At 37.1% G+C, this 19,368-nt stretch overlaps 2 protein-coding genes across 3 annotated transcripts; one reads left to right on the top strand and one right to left on the bottom strand.

The window, feature by feature from the left end:
- Nucleotides 1-100: 100 nt before the first annotated feature.
- Nucleotides 101-2,600, top strand: med19b (mediator complex subunit 19b). The gene is made up of 6 exons (XM_019068048.2): nucleotides 101-557; nucleotides 1,176-1,298; nucleotides 1,650-1,783; nucleotides 2,003-2,099; nucleotides 2,179-2,273; nucleotides 2,516-2,600. Exons 1-6 carry the CDS (start codon nucleotides 350-352, stop codon nucleotides 2,579-2,581), a joined length of 723 nt encoding a protein of 240 aa, XP_018923593.1. The 5' UTR covers nucleotides 101-349; the 3' UTR covers nucleotides 2,582-2,600.
- Nucleotides 2,601-2,742: 142 nt separating this feature from the next.
- LOC109052124 (large neutral amino acids transporter small subunit 3-like) lies at nucleotides 2,743-18,809 on the bottom strand. Of its 2 annotated transcripts, XM_042759554.1 has the most exons (15): nucleotides 18,553-18,809; nucleotides 14,899-15,056; nucleotides 14,592-14,778; nucleotides 14,336-14,391; nucleotides 14,158-14,234; nucleotides 10,449-10,541; nucleotides 10,175-10,308; nucleotides 9,381-9,532; nucleotides 9,146-9,292; nucleotides 8,842-8,877; nucleotides 5,871-6,003; nucleotides 5,647-5,776; nucleotides 4,606-4,679; nucleotides 4,285-4,408; nucleotides 2,743-4,154 (listed from the first exon to the last, which is right to left on the bottom strand). In XM_042759554.1, exons 2-15 carry the CDS (start codon nucleotides 15,050-15,052, stop codon nucleotides 3,963-3,965), a joined length of 1,689 nt encoding a protein of 562 aa, XP_042615488.1. In that variant the 5' UTR covers nucleotides 15,053-15,056; nucleotides 18,553-18,809; the 3' UTR covers nucleotides 2,743-3,962. The 2 variants fall into 2 exon arrangements, with proteins under 2 accessions (XP_042615488.1, XP_042615495.1); XM_042759561.1 differs by lacking the exon at nucleotides 18,553-18,809 and having other exon boundaries at nucleotides 14,592-14,734.
- Nucleotides 18,810-19,368: the final 559 nt, after the last annotated feature.

The raw sequence follows: 19,368 nt of genomic DNA, 5'->3' as shown, positions 1-19,368 counted from the left end.
AAGTATGTCGCTTTTTTTTCTTTTACCGTAATAAGTAAACTTCCGTCGACGATTTGTGACACAAACATTAATTATTTGTCTAATCTTATATAATTATTTATGCAAAAAAAATAAAGTATTATACAACATAATACATTTTTAGGACGCATTATGTGAGCCTGTTGTTTGGTATAATGTAGGAACTGTGCACAATACGATCACGGAACGTTACTTGATAGATTACGGTAAATTTCTTCAAACAACCGGAAGCAATTGTCAACAGATCGTCAGGGACGGTGTGCAGTAGTAAAGCCAAGACAAACGTTCACAACTTCACACAATAATAACAAAACCGTGAAGTTTTTCCATCATGACCGAAGTCTTCTCCTCGCTGTATGGTCAGCCTGATTCACAGGGTCCAGCAGGGCCGTCTGCGCTGGGCTTTGGATCTGGGAAGCCTCAGGTACCCCAAAACACGGGTCCGGTGTGTTTCCCTCATCAGATGGTGGATGAAGGGGGTCCGATCAGAAAACCCGCCGCGATGAACGAGCCCTTCTACCTGCTGCGAGAGCTGCCCAGTGAGCACCTCTTTCTGAAGTTAATATTGGCGATGTTATTGATTTTTTTTTCGTAATAATGTATAATAAAGCACTACGCACCCAGGTATTTACATGGTACTTCGAAGAATACCACGGTGCTGTAAGTTGTAATAATTAAGTTAAATTAAAAATAAATTTAAAAAAAATTGTTTTTATTAGCAATAATCGTTGTATTTTGTGTTATGGTTCTTAACCTGGGAGCAGGGGCCATTAGAGGGCCTTAAAAAAAGGGTTTTAAAAGTGTGATATCTGGGAGTTGGAAAAGTCACTTAATATAATAAATATTAATAAAAGTCTTACAATTATTTGGCCATTTTTATATTAAATATGCATTACACACCGTTCCTCTATCTATATATTGATTAAAAAGAGTGGGATCCATGAAGAAAATGTTACATTTAGAACTTCAGGAATTTTAAAATGTAATTATTTAATTGTAATTATTGTTTGGTACTTGTAATCTATGATAATCTGTTGTAATCAACTTTTGAAAACAAAAACATTGAGAAACTCTTGTTACCACGGTCGATTTTGGTGGTGGGTTATTTTAGAGTTAATAGAGCGGTTTTGGTTAACCCTCTCGTGTCTTCTTCACAGTGGAGAATGAGCTGACAGGACACACCAATCTCATCACACACTACAACCTGGAGCACGCTTATAACAAGTTCTGCGGGAAGAAGGTGAAGGAGAAACTCAGCAACTTCCTCCCTGAGCTTCCTGGTGTGTATGCGTACTTCTGCCTTTCACTGCCGATTCTACAGCAGTTCTAGAATCTTTGTCATTATTTACTCACCCTCCGCTTGTTTCTTTGTTCTTTTAAACACAAAAGAATATATTTTGAAGAATGTGGGTAACCAAACAGTTGATGGTAGCCATTGACTTCCATAGTATGGAAAATAATATTATGGAAGGCAATTTTGGTTACCAACATTATTTATTTTAATTTTTTTGGGTGAACTATCCCTTTAAGCCTTGAGCACAAAACAAATTGCCCAGTATGCAATTTACCTTCAAGGGTTACTCCTCTACCTGTATTGAAACTACACTGTGTTGGATCCTTCTGTACTCCAGGTATGATCGACAGCCCAGGCATTCAGGACAACAGCTCTATGCGATCTCTCATTGAGAAGCCACCAGTGTGCAACAACTCGTTCAGTCCTCTCAGTGGGGCCATGCTCACCGGCTTCAGGCTACACACTGGCCCTGTAAGTGTGTGTGTGTGTGTGTGTGTATGAGAGGGACAAAAGAAGCATCCCCTTTGCATTTAGGGAGGCAAGCGTAACTGATGCTGCCTCTGCTTTGACTGTACCCTGAGGTTTGTCGATGTCTTTCGTAGACAGTGTTGATGGTGAATGGTTATGTGGGTCAGATGATTGTAGTTGTGTGCGTGCATGATTAATGTGACTATATCTCTCCTGACAAAGTTACCAGAGCAGTACAGACTGATGCATATTCAACCACCGAAGAAGAAGAACAAGCACAAGCATAAACATCATCGGCCTCAGGATCCCTTACCGCCAGGTGACGGTCAAACCCAAGCACACAAAGAAATGAACGTATGCTTTAAACCTTAACTGTCAATCTCACATCTTTACCACAGAAACACCGTCAGATTCAGACCATAAGAAGAAGAAGAAAAAGAAGGACGATGACCCGGACAGAAAGAAAAAGAAGAAAGATAAGAAGAAGAAGAAGGTTAATTGGAGTTATTATGGTCTTTATATGACAGGACAGATTACACATGACCTTAATTTATAAGAATTCTTCTATTTGAAGAATGAAAGTATTCAAGCCATTCTGACTGTAAAGCTTTTCACAGTAGAGTATTTTTTTCATTTGTTTTATACATTAGTAATTACATTATGATAAATAGTACACATGATATCTCTGATAAATACAATAAAATGTAAACAGTATTGTTATTTTTACATTTGCAGAATCGCCATAGCCCTGATCATCCAGGCATGACTGGGGCTCAGCCCAGCAGCAGCAGCTTGAGATAAGAACTGCCTCAGTGGCAGGGAAAACAAGAAGAACGAGATGAAGAGAAACACAAGCTGGACAGTTGGGCCTTTTCTGGGACGTCACAGATTTAATGTTACAGTGAGTCAGATGGCAGATGTGTGAGTGTGTGTATATATGTGTGAGAGTATATCATTATGCAGTGTACCAGAACATCTGGTAAACATCACATCTGTTGTATTTGTAAGTGTCTAAGTGCCTCTATGTGTCTATTTATAAGTATGATGAATGATGGAAACTTTTTTAGAATTTTTTTTACTAATAAATAATCAGCTAAGAAATAGGCTGATTTGTGAGAAAATCTTTGAATTTATTAGATTTTTTCTTTTAAGCATATTTACAGACATGAGCTCAGTACAAGCACCATTATGTTGAAAAATCAGTAGAGTCGTTGAAACTGATAACATGATTAGAGTTCTGTAACATACAGAACAGAACTTCTGAAACAAAGAATATAGTGCAAAACTGGCCTCTGCAATACCATTTGTAATGTAAAGCTGCATTTCCATCAAGTTTCGTGAGAGAGGGATGACAAAAAAATCTACTTAAACCAAAGTTTTAAAATTCAAATGATCCATGTCAAGATAAAGTGAGCATTTCATGAAGCCCTGAGTCTTGAAGGGAGATTGGGTTTACCTGTACACAAAAACTTTACATTCTCTACATTCCATAAATTGTGAGCCTTATTTAAAAATTGTTTAACTATGCATACTAATGAATTTGAATGTGTGTGTGTCCTGCACATACACAATAAAGATCATAACATGGTAGAATAAGAGTTCACAGTTAATTGTGAGCTACTCTCCCAAAACCTCCGGCATAGAGGCTTAGTATCTCAGCAAGTTAGATCAAGTTTTGATAAAAGATTATGAACACAAAATGATTGTCTTTGGTATAATGTGCAGTGATAAATTGTGCACAATAACACTGTTTTTCTTAAGAAAGTAAATAGAGCAAATTTTGATCATTTTCATACTGATTTTAACAAAAGTGACGAGGCAGGAAGGTGCTTCACGGGAGGAAGTTTAGATGTGTTTGATCATATTTAACTACCATTATAATGGACATGTCAGTGCAATAACAATGAAGAAAACTCCAAACTATATATTGTAGGACATGGCATAATGTTTTTCTGATTGATAATAAAAGCCTTGAAAATACATCCTGCTTAATCACGCAGTCAAAGTCTTGACTGATGCTTCAAATTGCACATTTGTTTGTTTTTTAACACTGTTTTATATTTGTCAGGTATCTACTGTATAGTGACTGAACATGAAGCCCAGTTTCTGAAGTGCCATGATACCATAACTCATAAATCTGGTCTATAATTCACATTAATCTCAATACTAAATGTTTTCCACCTCAGACGTTCCCATTCGTTTGATATTTTGCAGAATCATTTGTTAGGTTCAGGCTGTTGCTCTGCTGCACAGACTGGCTCAGTGACAGACTATCACGTGCTGTCTTCTCCTTTGTAATTTGTCTCCGGTGGTAGAAGAGGTATCCTGGCAGCAGGTATCCAATTAATGAGAACACAAGCAGGCCCAAGTTGATCTGTTGAATCAAAAAGTGGCATTTTTGGTACTTTGACCAAAATGATTCTGTGAATCTGCACTATTTAAATACAAATACACATTTGCTTTGTGCATGAATAGTGTATTACACTCAACAATGTTTGTCTCACCCAGTAAGGATCACCCTTCAATGGTCCCACCATCCACATGAAGAGTGGCTGTTGTAGGAGGGCAAACACAGCACTGATCATGGACTGCAAGCCCGTCAGAGTGCCAAAGTGATTAGTTGGGTAGCTAAACATACAAATAAATAGTTTGAGGATAAAATAAAGAGCAAATATTACACACAGCCAACTTTCGGAGCCATTTGTAGCAGTTATTTAAACTTTAAAAAATATATACATAAATTGAATTCACAATATTAACAAAAAATACAACAGTATATCAGTGATTCTAAAATAACGCTAATTCAAATGATAAGTAAAACTTACACAGCAGCGTAGAGCCCACCACAGCAGGAATGAATAAACCCTCGAACTGCAGTGTGAAGAACAAAAGACACCACCTGAAACAGAAAGAGGAAAAAAGAGAAACGCATTTATTTATACTTCTATTATGAGTGCAGTTATATATGAATGCATGCAATACATTTAATTAAGATTATGTATGAGTGCCATATAATTATATCAATAGTTCCACATAATTATATAAATTATAATTATGTATGACTGTAAAGTTACATATGAATATATAAATGACATTAAATTAGATTAATGTATGAGTACAACGTTATGTATTATACTACTGGGCCGTTGAATGCTTGAATCTGATTGGCTGACGAGCGTTCTGAGGTGTGCAATTATTTTCTGATAAATGAACGGCGAACCTAGTTCCAGGCAGCTCTGTTGACCGCATTACAGTTCCATATCACTTTGCGTAGTAAAACTGTAATAACGGAAATTACAGGACTAACAAAAACAACAACAAGACAGACGATTTTCCCAAAAAAATAACAGTGCTGTTTAGAGACGCTGCTGCAGAACACTGTTGAGGGACGCACAGAGGCAGCCTACAGTAATTCACACAAACTCTCTCTCTTTCTCTCTCTCTCTCTCTCTCTCTGTGTGTCTCTGTCTCTCTCGCTCTCTTTCTAATAACTTCATTAATAACGGCATTAGAATGGTATCAACAGCTCAAGCCTCCATTACCAGCTTTAAAATTATGTTTTGGAACCAGCAAAAGAGGCATTGGATGAGATGCGCAAGAAATAGTCCTACTCACAATAGCGATTTAAGTACAAAAACCAGACGAATCCCTTTAAATATACTCCACCTCGGATGTGCATTATTTTTCTAATAATTCAACGGCCCGTCGTAAATTATTCCTTACTAAATATTGGCTACACATTTTAATTTACACATGAAAAAATTAAATAATAAAATGACATTAAATATAACTAAAATAAGTTGTAGTGAAATAACATTATGCAGTATTTCTGAATAAATAACCAAATTTGCGACCTTATGTCTAACCTGTATGGGTAGATTGTCTATAAGGGAGATGATGCCGAAGATGACTAGCAGAGTGTTAGTAAGGATGAAAGCTCTGATGGCGTTGGTGAGTTTCTGGATCTTTCTGTCTCTCTTTGGAGGCCCAGAGGTACTGAAGAAAAAAAAAGAAAAGGGGAAAAGGTAACCATGTAACTGACATATCGAAGTAATTCAAAATTTCATTCCTTCTCTTTTACCACCTTCACCTTTTTTCTCCCTCTGCTGAAATCACCACGTCCTCACACTCCTTCATTCTCCAGTCCATGATGTAGCCAATCAGAGGACAGGAAACCAGGCAGAGCAGCTGAAGAGTGCCAAAGATGGACGAGTAGAGATTCACTATAACACACACACACACACACTCTCTCTTTGTATTCCATTCAATATATCAGCACTTTCCAGAATAATGTTGCCATTTAATCCTGATACTGGCTGATACATTGTATTAGACATCAACATTTTAAAGCGGTCATATGATGCAATTTCAAATTTCCTTTCTCTTTGGAGTGTTACAAGCTCTTGGTGAATAAAGAAGATCTGTGAAGTTGCAAAGTCTAAAGTCTCAAATCCAAAGAGATATTCTTTATAAAAGTTGACACTCGTCTACGCCCCGCTGAAACGGCTTGTTCTAACTCGCCCCCACATATCTACGTCAGTATGTGGGAAGATTTGCAAAATGCCGCCCAGATGTTCATGCAAAGAAAGAAGGCGTACCATTTATTCTCATAGTACTGTTGTTGCCGCCGCCGCCATGTCGTACAGACGCTGTGTGTTTCACTGTGAAACTACTTTGTTTGGCCTTCCAAAAAAGGACGATATCCGCTTCTTCATGCCAGGGGCAGATCCGTGCTGGTCGCTGAGGAAATACATCAACTTTGCACTGTGGATTGCCAAATCGGCTTTCACCGTGGATGAAGCGGTGTCCAGCCCGGGGTCGTCACATGTGGTTGCTGCAAGCACAAGGTACGCTCCTTCATAGAATCTGCCTGCCGCACCATTCTCAAGCCTCTCGCCTCTGCTGACTCAAGCCAGCCGCGGCTCACTCTAGACCGCCGGCCTTTGCTCACTCAAGGCCGCGGTGTGTGATGCTTTTTCGTTGAGAAAGCAAAACTACTTTGTTTTTGCCTTACAAAAGAAAACACAACTAGAAATCATGTTTATATCACATTTATAATGGGTTTTATGTTTTTGTCTTGTCGCTCCAGCCGGACAAGGCATCACAATATGTTAAGAGGCGTAACATTTCCGTCACACGCTTGAGGCATCCAGCCAATCAAAACATGCTGGATAGCTGGCCAATCACAGAACACGTCGCTTTTCAGAGAGATGAGCCTTGTGAAAATCACCGCTTTCAGAAGGCGGGGCATAGAGGAGAAACAATAATGTGCAGTATGTGGAAAACAATAAATACATTTCATTACACAAAATACACAAAATAATGTTCTTTTTAGCAGCATCATATGACCCCTTTAAACAAAATAATCCTTGGTTTGACATTTTGTTATCTACATTTACATTTTACATTTAGTCATTTTGCAGACACTTTTATCCAAAGCGACTTACAATTGGGGGATACATAAAGCGAGGCAAACAGACATAAGATATGCGTGTAATACCAAGTTTTAGACATTGTTCAAATAAATAAAAGCTAGAAAGAGAAAGAATAAATAGAGAGAAAGACATTTTTTTTGTTTTTTATGATGAAGTCGAGAAGCTTCGAAACAGATGAGTTTTCAGCTGTCACTTGAAAATTGTCAGGGATTCCACATTCCAGATAGCGGTGGGAAGATCATTCCACCAGCCAGGAATGGTGAACGAGAATGTTCTGGAAAGTGATTTTGTTCCTCTCTGCGATGGTACCACGAGGCATCGCTCACTAGCGGATCTCAGACTTCTGGAGGGGATGTAGATTCCTAGTCGTGAATGGAAGTAGGCGGGTGCTGAGCCTGTAGCTGTTCTATATGCAAGAATCAATATCTTGAACTTGATGCGAGCTGCTACCGGCAGCCAGTGAAATAAAGAGAGGTGTAAGAGAGGTGTAACATGGGCTCTTTTGGGCTCATGGAAGACCAGTCATGCCGCTGCATTCTGAATCATTTGTAGAGGTTTGATTGTGCTTGATGGAAGTCCAGCCAGGAGAGTATTGCAGTAGTCCAGCCTAGAAATGACAAGGGCCTGGACAAGAAGTTGTGCAGCATGCTCCATTAGAAAGGGCCTGATCTTTCTGATGTTGTGCAATGCAAACCTCCAAGATCGAGCAATCTTTGCAATGTGGTCTTTGAAAGTCAGCCTTTCATCGAAGGTTACACCAAGATTTCTGACCGAAGTTGATGGTGAAATTGTAGAAGAACCTAACTGGATGGAGAAATCATACTGTAGAGTTGGAGTGGCAGGGAATACAAGAAGCTCAGTCTTTGTCGGGTTGAGCTGTAAGTGATGTTCTTTTATCCATGCCGAGATGTCCGCCATGCAGCCTGAGATCTGTGCAGCTACTGTTGGATCATCTGGTTGAAATGAGAGATAGAGCTGTGTGTCATTAGCATAGCAATGGTAGGAGAAGCCATGTGCCTGTATGATGGGACCCAGTGATGTCGTGTATGTGGAGAAGAGGAGGGGTCCAAGAACTGATCCCTGAGGAGCCCCAGTGACAAGTTGATGTGCTTTGGATACCTCCCCTCCCCAAGCCACTCTGAAAGACCTACCAGTGAGACAGGATTCAAACCAGCGAAGTGGAATCCCTGTGATGCCCAGTGATGAGAGGTACATTGATCACATGATACATTGAAAGGTTAGTTCACCCAAACATAAAAATGTTGTCATCATTCACTCACCCTCCAATTGTTCTGTTGAACACACAATTGGATATTTGGATATTTTGAAAAAGTTGAAGGTAGCCATTGTCTTCCACATAATTTATTTTTTTAAAGTCAATAGCTACCGTCAACTGATTGGTTACCAACATTCTCCAAAATGGAGAAAAATGGTTTGTGTTCAACAGAAGAAAGAAACTCGTACAGGATTGGAACAACTTGAGGGTGAGCAAATAATGACAGAAATTTTGGGTGAACTATCCCTTTAAGTGTGTTATAAGTGTCCAAATACTTTTTAAGGCCACTGGTTGTTACAAAACCAAAATACGTGTATATTGGTTTGGTGAAAATAATAGGACTCTCTTACCTTTCTCTTCTGCCTCCTTCACTAACTCCTCTGAGGCTAAAACAGACACAAACCGGCAGTGAAAATAATGCAATATAAAGCCAATTTAAAGTAGTATCTTTACTACCCACTTACAAACACCCACCACAAACACATGCTTCTGCAAATCTACAACAAACGCCTGTAAGCTTGTGCTGATTACATTTACCCATCTGTTCTTGAGCAAAGTTACGAAAACACATTTAAAAGAGCAAATCTATTCCTTTCACATTTCACAATTTAATTAAAAACAAATGAATGATTGAATGGTTTAGTTGATGCTCACGATTAGGGTCACCATGGGTAACCAGGAACTCCACCATCTTATTCAGGGCACCCATGAAAAAAATGATACGGAGCTGGCTCATCGCCATGGTGATGATGCTCCACAGGAAAATAGGTGAGCACACAGAACGGTAAAAGGGAGGGGATCCTGCTGTCCCAAAAAAATAGACAATATAAACATTTTTTTGAATTATCAAATTCACAATCCTTCAAGACAGTGTGTTTGTGAGACTTGCCCTGGCTTTGTGCAATTGTTCCATCACTGGCTGCTTCATCAGTGGAGGGTTGTTTTTTGGTCACCTCTTGCTCTTTAGGAGTGTCCTGACTGAATGAACTTTCTTCAGTCATCTTATGGTCCACTGCTTCACCTCTCGACTTCACAATTGTACTATGAAATAAAGAGAAACAGAAATTCATGTACAGTTTTACAATAATAGACAATTATTTGCACATATATTGTGTAATACTGTATATTTTTATATTGTTATATTATTCTGACACTGCTGTTCAAGAGTTTGGGCTTAGTAAGATTTTTAATTATATAAAAAGTTTCTTACACTTACCAAGACTGCATTTATTTGATAAAAATGCTGTAAAACATAACATAATTTCACAAAATATTGTGAAATATGAGAATTTTCTTTATTCCAGTCTTCAGTGTCACATGATCCTACAGAAATCATTGTACTATGCTGATTTGCTTGATTTCATATTGTTATCAATGTTGAAAACAGTTGTGCTGTATAATCTTTTTCTGGAAACAGTGACACTTTTTTCGGGATATTCTCATGGATTGAAAGTTCAAAAGAACAGCTTGTATTTGAAATAGAAATCTTTTGTGATATTATAAAAGTCTTTATTTTGTAAAAGTCTTTACTTCTCACATCTGATTAACTTAATCCACCCTTGCTAAATAAGTATTCTTTTATTACATATAGTTTTGAAATTAAATGTAAAAAAAAAATAAGCACCTTAGATGTTTAGGTGTTGTAATATTTTTGGGCATATAGTGTATTTAGCATGTACTCACCTGTATCTGATGTCCTCAGGGCCAGGAAAAGATTCTCCTGGCCAATTAATAAAGCAGTTGAGGAAGACGAGGCAGGCAAACCCTGCCCATAACCAGAATATAACAGAAAATGAGACGCCCACATCGTAGATCAGCTAGAGGACAAGACAGACAGAGGACATATATGTTCATATGCTACACTGCAAGACAACCGCATTTGTCCAAATACTTTGCATTCTTTGCATCTGTGTTGTTTACAGTGTTTGTTGTTACATATATTTAAATAAAATTCTACCTTGACTCCTGGAAAAGTGACCGCTGAGGAGGCGTATGAGCCAAACATCAGTGAAAGAATCGTAGACCGCACATTTCCAAACATATTTGGCAACTGAGAAAATCAATCATGAAGAAAAGAATCATAAATGAACATACTAATGTATGTATTCAAACTGTAACGTTTGTCTATTGCCACTAGAGAGCATTAAGAGCTTGAAGTTGGAAATAACCCTCAGCCACACAACATGTGAAGACACAGCTCGTCATGCAGTGATGTTACAGCCAGTAGAATTTCACTATATATGTGGATGTTTGCTTCTGCTTTAACTTAAATAGTTTGATGATGATATGTACGTCAATAAATAAATGCATAATTTTATGATGCTATTTTATTTATTTATAATTAAATATAATTATTATACATAATTGCTTTTATGTAGTTCATTAAATAAATTTTATATATATATATATATATATATATATATATATATATATATAAAAAGGTAAAAACAAATAAATAAAATTATATAAATTAATTTCTATTATTTTATTTGTTTGTTTTATATATAATTATATATATCACATGAAATAAATACATAAATATTTTATATGATTTATTTTAAGTCATTAATTACTATTAAAATAAAGTTGTTTAATATGTAATTATATTTATTATATAATATATAATTATATTTCAATACATACATGCATACATACACACACAGGCTGAGTTATACTAGAGTGATTAAGCAAAAAACAGGCATATGTTCCTGCAAGTGTTGCACTCGTTTGTAATTTATCAACCATTCTGGCAATCTTTCTTTCTCTGTTCCATACACTCTTTAGAAAAAGAAGTACAAACCTGTCACTGGGTCAGTAGTCTAAGGTACAAACGCTAAAAGGTACATCTTTGTACCTTATTTAACCATAAATGGTACATATTAGTACTTTAAAAGTACATATAGTACCTTTTGAAAGGGTACTGCACCAGTGGCACTTTTGTACTTTTTCTGAGTATATAACTGCCTCTGATTTACTTGACTCATTTAGCATAGAATAATATATTTGTGGGTATGATAAAATTCTAAGCTAGGCATGTGCTGCTTTGCCAACAATGCTCTACCACTTCAAGCTGATAAACACACACACACACACACACACACACATACATAAACATACCAATCAGAACTCAAAAACACACACAGACACAGATATCCCTATTCATACTGACGCAAACACAAACAGTTCATTGCAAGCTCTTAAATATAACCCTACTGTTTTAGCATATAAATAGGTTGCTGAAATGAAATACTTTCTGGAAGCTGACATGTCCTTCAGTGTGACATGCGACACTCCATCTAGAATTATTAAACAGCAGTTTGCCAGTTTGTTTATATTATATATGCAGTTCATATACACGCGAAGCTCATAAAAAAACATGATTCAAGTTTTTATCTTAGTTCAACTCAGGACGTGTGTGTGTGTGTGTGTGTGTGTGTGTGTGTGTGTGTGTGTGTGTGTGTGTGTGTGTGTGTGCGTGTTTTTGTGACATATCAGGAAAGAACTTTGTATAATGACATGGGTATGACACAGGTATTACAAGGAGAGGGTGACTTATGAGGACATAACCCATGTCCCCATTGTTCAAAATGCTTATAAACCATACAGAGTGAGTTTTTTTGAGAAAGTAAAAATGCAAAGTTTCCTGTGAGGGTTAAGGTCAGGTGTATGGTTGGGGTAGGGCAACAGAAAATACAGTCTGTACAGAATAAAAACAATTACGCCTATGGGATGTGCCCACTTTTCACAAAAACAAACGTGTGTGTGTGTGTGTGTGTGTGTGTGTGTGTGTCTGTGTGTGTGTGTGTGTGTGTGTGTGTGTGTGTGTGTGGTGTGTTTGTCTGTGTTTGTATGTGTGTGTGTGTGTGTGTGTGTGTGTGTGTGTGTGTGTGTGTCTGTGTTTGTATGTGTGTATGTGTGCCAGTCTGGAACTATGAAATTTGACAGCCAGGACAGTAAACACACAAAGATCTCAGACACAGAGAGAAGATGTGGGACAGAAAGAGGAGGGTGGAAAAGTTCAGTGCGGTCGATAAGCTAAAAAGGGAACATTGTGGCAATGTTTGCATGTTTTAAGACAAAATGATCTAACTAGCAAATAATGTATCACATCTTCAAGTCAAGCACAGTTTTACAAAACTACCAAGGAACAAAGAGTTTCTGTTTTAACTCCCTTTTTTCATCATCCAGTCAAATCCAGATTAATAACATCCATATACATTTTCCTTGTTGAATATGGATTATAGTAAAATGTTAATTTTAATAGTAAAATTAAAAGTAAAATGGGTTGTGAATTTTGTGATGGCACAAATACCCACATTTATAAATGTGAATTACAAAATATAATCTAGATTTAAATTCATCCTAATAATAACTTTTTGGTGTTGTAAAAACATGAGCATGTGAGAGGAAGCAAGGACAATGCATGTTAATGTGCGCTGTGTTGGGAGACGGTGGGCTTGGTGGAGTAGAGGGTGTGAAGACTGATCTGTGCTGTGATTGGCTGAGATCAGCATGCCCAACTGTAGAGTGAGGGGATGGAAAACATGTGAAGCACTCAAGTGATCAGCAACAGACAAGAGCAGGAGCAGTACCTCTCATCCAAGTACAGAAATTGACATCTTATGCAAAAAAAGAAATGCAACAATCATCGTGTTTTGATATTATGTAATGAGGAGCAGTATTTAAATAGCAATTAAGGAAGATAAGTGTAGCCAAAAGGTGTCATACATTTCACCTTACACATGTCCACAAACATGCATGCATAAATGATCACAATCCCTGTCAGATGCACAAACATACACTAACTAAGCATGCATCCTGACTTTTTAGTCACAAAAAGAAGCTGCACTGCTGCATTTATTTGATCAAACACAGTAAAACACTGTTTTCTATTTTGATATATTTTTAAAAAAGTATTTTTTCCTGTCATGGCAAAAGCTGAATTTTCAATGTCCAGTGTTGAACAGTTTATGTGGCTTAATATTTTTGTGAAAACCTTTTTTTTTTTTTTTTTTTTTGGATTCTTTGATGTATGGAAAATTTTAAAGAACAGTATTTATTTGAAATGCATCCTTGCTGAATAAAAGTATTATTATTATTATTATTATTAAGTTTTAGTGGTAGTGTATTGCAGTTTTCACAAAAATATGAAGCGGCAAAATCTGATTTCAACATTGATAATAATAATAAGAAATATTTCTTGAGCACCAAATCAGCATATTAGAATAATTTCTGAAGGATCATGTGACACTAAGACTGGAATAATGGCTGCTGAAAAATAGAAAACAGTTATTTTAAATTGTAGTAATATATATTTTTAAACATTCTTTTAAAAACATTTGTAAAAATCTTAATTATTCCAAAATTTTAAAGTGAAGTGTGTATATATAGACACACACACACACACACATTTAAACACCAATAGAGTCAAATGTCAACATGATCACCAACTACTGACAAAATAATTCAAATGCATCTAAATACACCAAAATTTCAATAGGACCTCAGAATATAGAATAGGTCAAATGGCAACTTTGCATAGTTATCATTATGAATTGACATAAGCATCATATATCTAAGAGAAAATGCTGATGCAAGTCAGTCTACTTTCAGTGTGTTTTTGTTTTATATTTGTGTGTACGTGTATGAGTACACGTGTGTCTTACTGTTAGTGAAGTAAAGGTTAGACAGATTCCTCCGAACCCATTCATGGACACAGCAATAAATATGAGAGCTGATAATACTGTGAAAGAAAAGAAGAAACAATGCCTTCATTTCTTTAAATATACAGATTAATTAATTACAGATCTATGGAATTGTTTAGCAGTATATAATACTACTGACCTTTTGGATCATAAGATGCTGCTGCAATCAAAACCATGGAGAGTGCAAAGCATGAACTATGAAATTCATAAAACAGAGAGTTGGTGGAAGTGACCAAGATGTGGGTTGCAGGGCATGAGTAGTGTTAAATGTACAGTAGGCCTTAATACTGACCTTATTTAAAACTTTCAGGCAAGACGTTGTCAAGCCAACATTCAAAATCAGTTTTGAGGAACTTTGCTTTCTAATTTTATACTGATAGCTGTGAGTTTCTCACCTGCCAAACAATCTGACTGGACGTGGACCAAACTTGTCCATCAGGACACCTAGTGGCAGAGTGGATGCGCTGATGATGAACGAGCCAATCGTAAATCCCAGATTCAGAATCTCCTCCTGCTCAATACAGCTCGGCCAAACCGTCTGTTCCGTTAAACTCACATTAGTGTCAGCCTCTGTGACATTCTCTAATTGTATCACAGGAAGAATTAGTCAAATACTTTAAAGCTTTGCATCATGTTGCTGTTTTATAAAACTGCTCCGAATAAGACTTTGCCTGTCAGTGTGCATGCCTTCCAACCATGTACCTGTACACAGGTGTGAGTAGAAGCCCTCACTCTTCAGCATGATAAGAAGGGAGCCCCAACCCAACAATACGGCAGAGAAGAGCAGGTTTTCTATAATTGATGTGACAGCCATCCACCAGCGCCTCCTGTAGGCCTGTGAGAGCGACGGAGCCATTGCACTGGAGAACGAGAGAAACCACAAGAAAGGGTACATATAATATTGTACAATCAGAACAGGGCTTGTTTTATTGTTATTAAAAATTTATATGGTAATTTTGTCATTAATCACTTACCCCCATGTCGTTCCAAACCCGTAAAAGTTTCATTTGTCTTCGGAACACAATTAAAGATATTTTGGATGAAAACCGGGAGGTCTGTGACTGTCCCACAGACTGCCAAGTAAATAACAGTGTCAAGATCCAGAAAAGTATGAAAGACATCTTCAGAATAGTCCATCTGCCATCAGTGATTCAACCATAACGTTATGAAGCGACGAGAATACTTTTTGTAAGCGAAGAAAACAAAAATAACGACTTTATTCAACAATTCCTTTGTCAACAGTCTCTTCTGTGTCTCTCCATATCACCGCATGCTGCGTATGCTCTTCTGTATCAGCCGTGCTTTGGAACGACATGGGGGTAAGTGATTAATGACAAAATTTTCATTTTGGGGTGGAGTATCCCTTTAATGCATAAACAAAATGATATAAGAAGAGGCAGGGACATCTTTCTTTGTTGGATTTTGTAAAATACAATGAGCTAATGCAACACAAAACATTTGAACACAATTTAATTTTAACGGAAAACATAAAATTTGACACTTTTCTCCAAGTCTTTGATGGTCTACTTTCAGACTAGCCCAAAGTTTTATAAAAAAAAATGTAAGCAGGTATGAACAGACACCTTCTTTTCATAGCATGAACCTGCACTCATTTGAGGACACCAAGGTTCATTCATCTATTGCTTGTGTGTGAACAGACGAAATGCGAAGAATTCAGGGGGGAAATGCAGGAAAGAGGACTGTTACAAATTTGTCAAGACTTGTCCTCTTTGTTCAGCACATTCTTGAACATCATGTCTATGTTGCAAAATGAAATGGGAGATTATTGTGAATTAGGACAGAGTGCAAACGTCATCTCCCAAATGATTGCTCAAGTATGCTGCTTCAAAAAAAATCTACATGTGAGTTTACGTGTGATTTATATATGTTCATGTTTTGAACGCAGCTTTTTATACTTGTCCTCATCACATAAAACAGGCCGAAGTATTTTTATTACGCAGAGAGCACATGTCCACACACCCCCTGGCCTGCTGACACCAGAAATAGTCTTGGCACACCATGAGCATCACCTGTGTGACTGATTTCTCCAATATATAAAATAAATATTGCTGTAATATGGATTGGGTCCAACTGTAAAGTATATCCATTTTGGATCATTACCACTAGAATGAACGGTAATGTCAGACAAATGCTGTAATTCATCTTATAAAACAATGTAATAACTTCCCAATTTAACTACAAACTCCTAACTGAATATTATCCACAGATATATTATCGCATAAAATTAATGTTTGCCTACAAAACCACCACCGGCTCTGCTCCCCTTTACCTTAATTCATTACTTCAGATGTATGCGCCCTCTAAAAGCTTGTGTTCTGCGAGTGAACGTCGCTTTATTGTGCCATCCCAATGAGGCACAAAATCAATTTCACTGACTTTTTCATTAACTGTTCCCTCCTGGTGGAATGACCTGCCCAACTCAATCCGAGCAGCTGAGTCCTTGGATAAAAGCGTCTGCTAAATGGCTAAATGTAAATGTATAGTAGTAAGACAGTAGTCTATAATAGTAGACAGGCAGTCAATTTATTAACCATATCTGCAAAAATGTTTATACAGTATACTGAGTTTTTCCTATTCAAACAGAAAAATAGAGTTCCATTCAAAGAGTTTCCTGTTAGTTTACACCTTTTTAAGCAAGCATGAACTTTTTACTGATATACAGAACATCAGCAATAAGCAGCTATTTCAATAGCTTTAGTTGAAAGCCCATTAAGTTCTTGAATGATGTAACTTAGTTATATTTAGATATTTCTGACATGAAAAAATATGACACCACAAATATGCTGCAGATCCAAGCAGTGATTCAGTCTGATTCATGAACAAACGACTAGTAAGAGTCTGTAGTTTTAATGAATCATTCAAAAATACTCACAAATTCAGCAGTTGATGAATCTTTCACTGAAGGAACTCACTGAATCTATCAGAGATTCTTTTCTTACAGTTTTTTACTATCCATCACTTACTGAACTGCAACCGTGGACCATCAGGCACACATAAAAGCTACTTAAAAGCCATTATGTAAATTATTTTCCATAACTTACACACATAAGTGTTGATGAGAAGCACAACATCTCTATTTTTTGTTGTAATTTGAGTCTCAACACTGAATATTTCCCTGGTGCAACTTAACCCCAAGACTTCATTTTTCCTCACTGTAGTACTGTAAGTGTTTATCAGATTTCCCATGCTTCCTCTGAGATTTCTAAAAATACAAAAACATTCTAACACAACATTTTTGTACAGGACTGTAATATAAGAGAAACTTGGCATTTGACCACTAAAAAAAAAAATATGCTTGAGAGGGAACGCAAGTATATCAGGGAACGCAGGGGAATGCAAAAGGTTGAGATATTTTTTTTTCCACCCAACTAATATTTTCTTTCATCACTGTGTCCCTTTATGGGCTCTGTACAAACTGCTGAAATTGTGCTTCCACTCAAGACTAGATGAACTGAATTTAAAAGGTCAAAAGCCTCCACACACACACGTTTACTTAGCTATCTTAATGTGGACATTAGCTACATAGACTTATATTATTTTTATATAAAGATAGTTATACATTTTATAAGCTAATCCTAACCCACACCCTACCCCTTAAAGATAAATATTCTGCAGTTTTACAATAATAATAATAAAAAAAAACTTTGTTTACTTTATTATTATACCAGTTCTACAAATGAAGACATCTCCAAAGGGTGGTTTTTGGAGATTTTGTCAGGTTTAACTCACTTTTGGGTACAAATTTGGTGAAGTAGGTACACACACACACACACACACACATACACAGCTGTTTCCTTCACACTGAGTGCAGCTGCTACCGCGTTCTCAGCAGCTCACTGGAAGTGCCGCGTGCGCACTTCAGTTTCCTAAAGGAAAAAACAGTCCGCCCGCGCATGAGACCATTGATAATGCCTATCAGCTGTAAGGTAATTTGTTGAATACCACAGTAATGTTCATTATTGCACTGGACTGTGTAATCTGACATGTTATTGTAAATGAATGTCATAAAATGAGAAAGCTCTAAAACGCACGCCCCAAGCACATTCTGATTATAAAATACAATTTCAAACGTAAAATTCAAGATCAAAAACCTAACGCAGTCACAGCTTTTACTTCGTCATTTACAAAATAAGTTTCCTTATGCCACAAAAATGCAGTCGTTATAGAAAATTACGTGATAAAAGAAAAAAAAAAGATTGTTGTCAGGTATGCATTTAGGCTACAAATCTTAATAAGTAGTTTTAAAAACACACGCACAGAGAGAACATTAATTTAGTAACATGGCTCTTTAAACAAGTTTCCAAATTTTTGGAAGCATGGAGAGCGTAAACTTACCACTGCCTTATGTACTGTTATTTATAGCAATGGCATGTGTCTGGTTTTCCTCAGTGTTACTTATCCTGTCCAACGCGTCAGTGGTGCTATAATTTAGCCCTTTTCTGTTCGCGCACTCCAGGTTGTACGTTTGTAGAAACTAAAAAGGGTATGTTAAGTTTTGTATGCTCTTTCTCTCTCCCTGCTCGTTTTGTCTATAAATGGCTCTCGGCATTGACCCTCCTCACCACCTTTCCAAACCAAACTCACTTTATGGATGTTTCCCAAAGAGCGCACGCGCCTGTAGAAGCCTGTAAGATCATTCACAGCGTCCGCAGCGCCCTCGTGTGGCCATAACCGACGAAACTCAGGTTACTGGAGTGAGAGTTTTATTATTTTCTTTTCTCCCAAATGAAATTTGAACATTTTGATACTGCAAAAAACGCATATAATTAATGCTGTACTACAAATGGCGAGCCTGTAGAAATCTCCAAGTGGATGGACCTTGGTGAATAGGCTGGACGTGTGTCACTTTTTAAATCAACTTTGAAAATGTTGTCAGACTACTTTAAAACTTCTCAAAACAACAGCGATAATTGCGCTTCATCGTTAATGTTTGGAAAAAGTAGGCCTAGATTTTACTGGAAAATCTACATATTTTTTCCAATCAGGCGACCAGGCGAGTTTGTGTTTTGGATGTGGCAACAGTCCTCGGTTTCATTTCTATAACTGACCGCAAGACTGTTTTTTTTAAAGGTGGAAGAAGTAATCACTCTAAAAGTGAGACAAAACCGCAAAATTGTGGACGATCAACAACGGTGCCGAACCTGCTGAATT

The sequence above is a fragment of the Cyprinus carpio genome, chromosome A1 (assembly GCF_018340385.1).
Source record: "Cyprinus carpio isolate SPL01 chromosome A1, ASM1834038v1, whole genome shotgun sequence".
NCBI lineage: Eukaryota > Metazoa > Chordata > Actinopteri > Cypriniformes > Cyprinidae > Cyprinus > Cyprinus carpio.
Note: the sequence above shows the minus strand (reverse complement) of the source record. Positions and strands in the feature narration are given on the sequence as shown.